This window comes from Equus asinus, chromosome 2, assembly GCF_041296235.1.
Source record: "Equus asinus isolate D_3611 breed Donkey chromosome 2, EquAss-T2T_v2, whole genome shotgun sequence".
NCBI lineage: Eukaryota > Metazoa > Chordata > Mammalia > Perissodactyla > Equidae > Equus > Equus asinus.
Genome location: NC_091791.1, coordinates 98,184,759 through 98,194,294, shown reverse-complemented (window position 1 = coordinate 98,194,294; position 9,536 = coordinate 98,184,759). Strand labels below are relative to the sequence as shown.

General features: G+C 34.9%; 1 protein-coding gene across 1 annotated transcript; it reads right to left on the bottom strand.

Moving 5' to 3' along the window:
* Positions 1-3,342, bottom strand: KANTR (KANTR integral membrane protein). Its single transcript, XM_070517969.1, is given in 2 exon segments — positions 1-44; positions 47-3,342. Coding segments are annotated over 2 exon segments (216 nt in total). The 5' UTR covers positions 219-3,342.
* Positions 3,343-9,536: the final 6,194 nt, after the last annotated feature.

Sequence of the window (9,536 nt, the reverse complement as noted above, 5' to 3'; positions counted from 1 at the left end):
TTAGAAAAAGAACAGAAAAGTAAACCCAAAAAAGGAGAAGGGAGGAAATAACAAAGGGAAGAAATTAATAAACTATAAAAATATATCACAAAGAGGATCAACAAAGCCAAAAGCTGGTTTTCTAAAAGGACTAATAAAATGGATAAGCCTCCTTCAAGACTGATTAAAAGAAATAGAGCACAAATAACAAATATGAGGGATGAAAAAGGGGACATCATTTCAAATTCTACAGATATTTAAGATAATAAAAAGGGCATTTTGGACAACCTTATGCCATTAATTTGAAATTTCAGATGAAGCTGACAATATACTAGGAAAACACATGTTACCAAAATTGACACAAGAAGAAAGAGAAATGCAAATAGTCCTAAGTCTACTGAAAAAACGAAATTTCATCTGTAAGTGAATTCTTCCCCCAAAGCAAATTCCAGGCCCAGATGGCTTCAGTGGTGTGTCATCCCAAACATTTTAGGGAGAAATAGTGCCAATCTCACACAAATTCAGAGAATAGAAAAAGAGAGACTTTCCAAGTTTGTTTTATGAGTCCAGCACAATCTTAATACCAAAACCTGACAAGTACCAGACAAGAAAGGAAAGCTACATACCACCATAGATAAAAAAAATCTCAACTAAAATATCAGCAAACCAAATCCTGGTATACATCAAAAGAATAATATATTATGACAAATTTGAATCTAATCCAGAATGCAGGTTGATTAACTTTTGGAAATCAATCAATGTCATTTACAACATTAATATATTAAAGGAGAAAAATCACACAATCTTTTCAAGAGATGCAGAAAACTATAAAATTCAGCTTACGTTTAAAAAATTAGCAAACTAGGAATAGATAGGAATTTTCTTAATAGAATAAAGGGTATCTATAAAAATATCTTTCACAAACATCATACTTAATAGTGAAATATTGGAAATTTCCCTAGGATTGTGAACAAGGCAAGGATATATGCTATTACTTCTACTCAAGATTGTACTAGATTCTCAGCCTATGATGTAAGGTAAGAAAAAAAACCCAAGTATAAGGATTGGAAAAGAATAAATACACTATTATTTACAGGTGACATAATTATGTATGTAGTAAGTCTAAAAGAATCTATTGATAAACTATTAGAATTAATAAATGAATTCAGCAATGTCACTGTACAAAAAGTCAATATTGAAAAAAACTCAATTGCATTTCTATATACCAGCAATAAACAATTATAAAATGAAATTTTAGAAATGTTACCAATTTCAATAGCATCAAAAAACATCAACTACCTAGGAGTAAGTCTAATGAAAGATTTGTAAGAACTCTACAGAGAAAACTATAAGGTATTATTTAGAGAAATTAAAGACGACCTAAATAAATGGAGAGATATACCATTTTCATAGATTAGAAGACAATATTATAATTGTGTTATTCCTTTCCAAATTCATCTGTGGATTCCAATTAAACCAAATTAAAATCTCAAGAACTTTTTTTTTTTGGTGTGGGAATTGACAAGCTGATTCTAAAACTTATATGAAATGTAAAGAAGCAAGAATAGCCAAGACAACACCAAAGAAGTGAGTAAAAAGACAAACAAGGGGCTTGTAGTCATAATATACAAAGAATGCCTACAAATCAAAGAAAAAGCAACAAGCCAAAAGAAAGATGTTTAAAAAACTTGAACAGGCACTTCACAAAAGATGTGAGACACATGGCAAAGAAACAAATTAAAAGGTTCTGAAATCATTAGTTATCAAGGAAGTGCAAATTAGAATAACAATGAACTACCACTACACTCCCACTAGAATGGCTAAAATTAAAAGTACTAACAAGTGTTGGCAAGGACGTAGAGTAACTGAAACTCTCAAACACCACTGGCAGAAGTATAGATTGGTAGAACCAATTTGGAAAACAATTTATCATTATTTACTAAAGTTAAGGATATTACCACTAAAGTTTAAGATAAAGTGATTCACCCCTTAGGTATATAAATGTGAACATATGTGCAACAAAACTCAGGTGCAAGGGTTTTTTTTAGAAGCCTTATTCATAACAGTCAAAACCTGGAAACAATCCAGATGTCCATCAACACTAGAATGGATAAATAAATTGTGGAATAGTCATATAGTAGAATACTTTATGGGAATGAAGATGAATAATTACAACTCATGCAATAATATGGATTAATTTTATGAACATAACATTGAACAAAAGAAGCCAGGCATATGAAAGAATAAATACTGTGTGATTCCATTTACAAAAAGTTCAAAATTTACCTATAGTATTCGAAGTTGGGATAGTGGTTACCTTGGGGAAGCAAGATGGAGAAAATAATTGGGAATGGGCACAGGGGAATTGTGGGTGCTGGTCATGTTCTTTTCCCATCTGGGGCAGTATTTACACAGGTGTGTTCACTTTATGATAATTAGTCATACTATACACAGGTTTTTTCATGTCTTTATAATTGTTATACTTGAATAAAGTTTTTTTCAAAATAAAAAGGAATGTTGGGTTTTTGGACTATGGCTTAAAAATTCTGAAGTCAACCCCATTTAAGTGGTTTTATGTCTAATGTTTGCTTTTCTTGAACAAATCCCTCAAGGGTGAAGGGAATTTCTGGCTTTCAAAGTGACTTCAGGCATGCGAGATAATTTTGAGAAGGTATACAGAATCTTTTCCAGATCATTAAGGGCCACTTACCAATAAATTTTGAACTTAGCAAAGGGAGAGACTATTTCGTTCACTTCTGTATGCCCAGCAGAAGACCTGACCAACCTTTAGGCCGGGGATGGCAAATAGATTGCACTAACTGTGCCAACTCTAACCTGTTAGTAATGGCTCTCTGGAACACTGTGTAGGAGAACGCGTCTTTAAACTGCATCCAGGACCAGTAGGAAAGATTCTGTGATCAGTTAGCAATGTCTGCCACAGGTACCAAATACAAAATAGTGGCACATGCAACACATACAAGTCCTCTGAGGCTTAAAGATGCCACAGATCTTGGATGACGATGCAGAGTAATAAATGAACAGCACTGTTTGCCCGGGAACTCACCATAGGACCAAAGGGCTTTTAAGCTAATAATGGATGATATGAGAGAAGTCAACAAATCAATCTATGAAACTAATTACTGTGGAGGAAGTAAGGTTTGATGGAAAGAAAAATAATAGTAAAGGATGTTGGCAGTAAGTCAAACTGAAATGGAAAGGGCGTCAGCAACAGTACTGATGACCGCCAATGTCTACACATCAACTTTTCCCAAACAAATGTCCACAGAATACTGCTCTTCAGCTCATTCTTAAACAGGTTTGCTCCTAATATTTGTGAGACCCAGGTCAAGAAGATAAATTGAAGCCACATATCATATGAAAATATTTAAAAGTTATAAGTCAAGCTAACAGACTGTTAGATAAAATCTATTCTGCCCACCTACTTTGGCAAATGTAACTTCAAAATGATATGTGATTGAAAGATGGCAAAAATCAAAGATGACGAGTTTATTATTGTGCATGTCTGGCTGTTTAATGATGGTCCAGCGATGTTTGGGTGAATAATAAAATAAAGGCATACATTATTAATCAGTTATTTTATATTTATTCCATAACATTTATTTCCTTGCCTTCATTTCAGCAAAGTCAAGATTTACATAACATGCACTTTATTGGTGGTAGGGTCAATAATTAGTAATTAGACATTACTAATGTCTGTAATATGTCACTGTAGTTCTTGGATAGTTTTAAAAAATTATTTCAATTTTGAGAAATGTTGCTCTGCTTGGGCAATGACAACTATAATTGCCAATAATATTCTCAAAGCAATACCTAGATTTGGAAACAAACCAAGAATTTTACATATCATGTATATTATGATATGCAACAATGGGGTTTCATATATAAAATGATCATTATTACAGAATGTATTATAAAAATATTTTAATTTCATCATACATTGTTAATATTAACATCACGATTTTTGTCATCTCCTAAAGGAATATCTGGATATATATAGTATTTCTTAAATTCTTTTAAAATGTTTTTCAATGTTGAGATATTCTATAGAAAACCAAAAACGGCAGTATCTTGCTTGATTGGTTCAAATTTCTCTTTAAAAGACAGACCTTGACCAGAAAGTGGTCTCCGTAGAAATTACTTTTAGGATTGTTTGTAAGTAAATCCTCTCCTTCAGAATCATGCAAGCCCTCTTTTGTTTCTATGTTCTGATAGCCTAATATTTTATGGACCATCACCCTTCGTTGCATATTTCATATGCAATTTCTTTTGATTTAGAAAAACACTTTCTCTAAAATTAAAAAAATTAATCCTTTTAAAAGTGAAATAGTCTTTAAAAATAAACTTCTTCTAATAATTTTAGTAGCAAGCAACAGTTCATACCAAATAACTATGGATAGCACAAATTCAAAATTATTTTAATTTTCCAACAAATACCATGATTCATTTTTCATTTGAGGATCTTCTATTGTTTGACTGAACTCTTTTTGGGCATTTCATATCTTGTCTAAATTAAAACTAATTGCCAGTTGGATTACTAATTAATGTCCTAGAATAGTTGTAATGTCAAATTTGATATATTTTCATTAAGAGTGTTCTATCTTTGGGCAGACCTAGAAAAATTGTAGGGGAGGAAAAAGCTATTCCTCTATCCTTTTATATTCCGTTACAGAGGCCTGCAAATTAAACTGATAAAGAGAAAGTAACAGGAGAAAAGGCATACAAATTTTATTTGATGTTAATATTTAAATTTTTACATGCATCGAGGCCTTAAAAGAAAAGAAATTAAGACCCCAAAGAAGCGTAGACCTTGGGGCTTATATACCATTTTAACAAAGGGCGATAAATGTGGAGAAGTGACAAGACAAAGGAAGAGGAGTTTGGGCTTCTAGGGGTGGTAAATGGTGGGAAGGTAAGCATATGGGGAAACAAGTGGAAAATAATGAGTATTTTAGTAAGATTTGTTTGTGCAGACCCATCTTGGTACCAATTTCTGTCTCCAGCAATAATCCTTATGCCAAAGTCATGTATTTTGAGGTGGCATATTCTGATCTCCTTCAATATCATGGATAACTTTGAACTGTTTCAAAGAACATCTATCAGAACAGATGAGGCCACAACTTCTAATGTCAAATTCAGGCAATACACCATAAATGGCACGAGGAACACTTCTGGATCTGGAACCAAAATTCTGGCTTATACTCTCTTCTCTTTATTAACTCTTAGTGCCCTCAACAATTTTTTTCCAGCTTTATTGAGATATAATTGACATATAACATTGTATAAGTTTAGGTGTATAATGTGGTGATTTGATATACCTATATATTACAAAATGATTACCACAATAAGGTTAGTTAGTACAATCATCACCTCATGTAGTTATCTTCTTTTTTTTTGTGGTGAGAACTTTTTTTTTCTTTTTTTAAATAACTTGCCCATGATCACACAGCTCACAAGTCTGTAACACTCAAGTTCTAGTTTGTACCCACTGCCCATGCTGATTGATGCTGATTCTGATGCTGATCATTTTACAGATAGGTTTCACCCTGGTTACAATTTATTGCCTCTTAAGCTTTTTTTTTTTTTTTAAAGATTGGCACCTGAGCTAACAACTGTTGCCAGTCTTTTTTTTTTTTTCTCCTTTTTCTGCTTTATCTCCCCAGATCCCCTCGTACGTAGTTGTATATCTTAGTTGCAGGTCCTTCTAGTTGTGGCATGTGGGATGCCGCCTCAACGTGGCCTGACCTGAGTTGCCATGTCTGCGCCCAGGATCCGAACCAGTGAAACCCTGGGCTGCCACAGCAGAGTGCACAAACTTAACCACTCAGCCATGGGGCCAGCCCCCTCTCTCTTAAGTTTTAATCAAGTTGTTCAGCTTCAGTTCACAGGGCTTCAGGAAAAGGGCAGTTTTATTTCCTAATGATTCCAAGGTAAAAACATGAGAGGAAATTGGAAATGTTAATTTGGAGAGTTGTAGTAAAATATTGAAGGAAACTGGAAGAATTTAGGGTCTATTCCAGTTTTTAGATAAATAACAAAACTTCAGGGAAAATTAACACCGTTAGAATCTAATATCCACAAGTGTATATTATAGTTCTTCTGAAAATTAATTTTTCTCTTTAAAATGACCCTTGTTTTTACCAAAGATAGTCAACTTAAAACTATGTTGTTTGCAAAAGAAGTCTAGTTTCAATAAACTTGGCTTATTTACATAAGTAGAGCAAGAATAGTGATTGATCACATAGGTTCTTTAAAATTTGCTTTGCTGGAACTTTTCATAAGGAATCTCTAGACTGAACTTAGCTTCTCAAGGCTAAGGTGCCAAGCCAAATACTTGCCATCAGACTTCTCCTGCAATACCTGTAGATGTGGGTGAATTCCTCTCTTCTTGAGGTTCCAGTACCTGCCAGAAAGTGACTTTCTTTATTCACCTGGTTAGGCTGTTGGGATCCCTGTAAGTAAATTATCAAGCTGGTGTGTTTTTTTTTTAAAGGGATTTTATTGGCTTTCATAAAGTTAATCTCAGTTCCTTAAAGTTGTCTGGTCATATCTGAGTCTATGTACATCTCTCTCAAACATGATATTCCAGTTCAAGCCTTGGTAATGTAACTAATGGTTCCAATTGTGTCATGAAATTAATTTTGGCAATACCATCCAGAGGTGGAAAAACACCACATCTAGTATCAATATAATCAAAATAATCTATTGATTATTTTGGGATGACCATTGTATATGTGGTCTGTTGTTGACTGAAACATCATTATGCAGTGTATGACTGTATATAAAGTAAAATTTCCCCCTCCCACTCCATTCCACCAGTCCTTACCCAATCTCACTCCCCAATAATAACCACTATTAACGTCTCCTACTTACAAAATTCATGCATAGTACCCTACTAAATATATTGATTTACAACTTGCTTGTTTCCTTTAGCAGTGAATTGTGGATATCTTTCCATGTCAGGAGAGAAAGGCTTTTTGTATTTTTATGTTGCTTCCAAGTTTTCACTAGTACTAACAACGCTGCAGTGAATATCCTTCTACAAATGCTTTTGCACAATTGCGGGAGTGCTTTTGAACAAAACTCCTAAAAATGAATTTGGTGGGTTACAGGTATATGTATTTGAATTTTTCATCAATATTACCTCTAAAAATTTACCAGTGGACCCTTCCAACTACAACACACCTATTTCTCGACATAGGCATCAACATTCATCTTTAAATGTTTACCAACTTTAGAGGTGATAAAGAAACCTATTGATGTTTATGGTGGCGAGCCTCCAAGATGGCCTTCAAGGACCCCATCCTCCTGGCACCCCCTGTGGGTTTCCCCTCACATTGAATCAGAGCTGCTCTGTGTGACCATGGCTGGCTAAAAAATTTGCAAGTCTCAGTGGAAAATGAAAATGTGGGGTCCTTGTTCAAAAAGCAAGAAAAAGTGCCAATAAATGTACTAAAAGTACCATAAATAAAGCTTTCCCCTTTCTTCTGCAGTCTCTCTCTCACTCAGCTTCTCATGGCTTTTTAAAAATTTACTATTAATGTCATCTTAAGTAAAGAAAAATTAAAATATTAAAATTTTAGCACAAAATTTACCATTCACCTTTGTATGTGCAATGCCAGTTTTAAATGCAAATATGAGAGCATTTAACTCATATGCAGAATCACCAAGATCACATGATTCATATTCTGTAGCTTATACACACATACGTATTTTTTTCTTACCAGAACAGTGAAAGGGATGCACAAAATTAGCTCTACTCTTTTAAATTTCACTCCTTGTTATACATACATTCTCCCAACACTCTGGAAGCTGGTGGCTTCCAAAGCACGCTCACCTTGTACTTGCTTTGCGTCTCATTGAGCTCTCACCTGAATTCTATGCGTTGCTAATGCTGTATGCGATGGGGTGGCAGGAAACAGCGGTAGACACGAATACTGCGTGTATCTCCTCTGCTCACATGTGTAGCCTATTGTTCCCGTGGACTTCACTCATGAAACAAAAGTTCAAAGGTAAAATTATTATTTTTTTCCTTAAAGATTGGCACCTGAGATAACGTCTGTTGCCAATCTTCTTTCTTTTTTTCTTCTTCTCCCCAAAGACCCCCAGTACGTAGTTGTATATTCTAGTTGTAGGTCATTCTGGTTCTTTTATGTGGGATGCTGTCTCAGCATGGCTTGATGAGCAGTGTGTAGGTCTGTGCCTAGGATCTGAACTGGTGAAACCCTGGGTCACTGAAGTGGAGCATACAAACTTAACTACTCGGACATGGGGCTGGCCCCACAAAGGTAAAATTATTAAGAATATCAACATGGTTGGGGCTAGCCCAGTGGCATAGTGGTTAAGTTTGCTGCTCCACTTCAGTGGCCTGGGGTTCACAGGTTTGGATCCCGGGCATGGACCTAGCACTGCTCAAGCCACCCTGTGGCAGCGTCCCACATAAAACAGAGGAAGATTGGCAACAGATGTTAGCTTGGGGCCAATCTTCCTCACACACAAAAAGTCATTGCAGCTTCTGCTTTGTTCTCTTGGCTTGCTTGCCCTCAGGAAGTTGGTCACCACATTGTGAGGACACTCAAACAGCATCACAGAAATGCCTACTTGGGAGGATCTGAAGCCTTTTGCAAACAGCCAGCACCAACTTGCCATTCATGTGAATAAGCCACTGTGGACATGAACCTCCCAGCCCCATTCACACCTTCAGGTGACTCAAGCCCCAGCAAACATCTCGACTGCATCTCATGAAAGACCTCAAGCCAGAATTACCCAGCTCAGCTGCTTCTGAATTCCCAGCCCACAAAACTATCAGATACAACAAATGTTGATTGTTGCTCTAGGTCACTAAGCTTTGGGGTGATTTGTCATACTGTAATAGATAACTAAAACAACACTTTAATTCACATTTGCTTTAATTTTCATTAGATTTGGCATCTTTTTTCATGCTTGATGGCTATTTTCTTTCAACTCCTCATTAACTTTGCTCATTTTTATTTGGTCGTTTATCTTTATCTTACTGATATATAAAGAACTCTTTGTAAACCAAGGAAATTAGCCTTTTGTTGGTCCTATGCATTGTACAGGTTTTTCACAGTTTATATTTTGACTTTTTTTCGTTGCAGAAGTTTAAAATTTTTATTATAGTTAAATTGACCAATCTTTCCCATTATGCCTTTTAGATTTTGCTTCAGACTTACAAAAGGCTTTTCTCATTTCACAGTTATTGAAACGTTTATCGGTGCTTTGTTTTACTACTCTGATGGTTTCATTTTTACATTAAAATTTTTTTTATTATTTTAGAACTTTTTGGAGAAGAGAGAAATACAACTCCTCCCCTTCACAATAGTTAGGTCATTATACAATTTCAATTACTAAATACCATCTTTATCATATCCCAGATGCCTGTCTCTTTTTGGGTTTCTTTCTGTACTCTCAAATCTTCCATTGATTTGTCTATTCCTGTGCCAATGTTACTCTTCTATTTCTGGATATCCTGGTTATTTTTATGTGTTTCATTTTTCTAGAATAATTTTGGAATCATT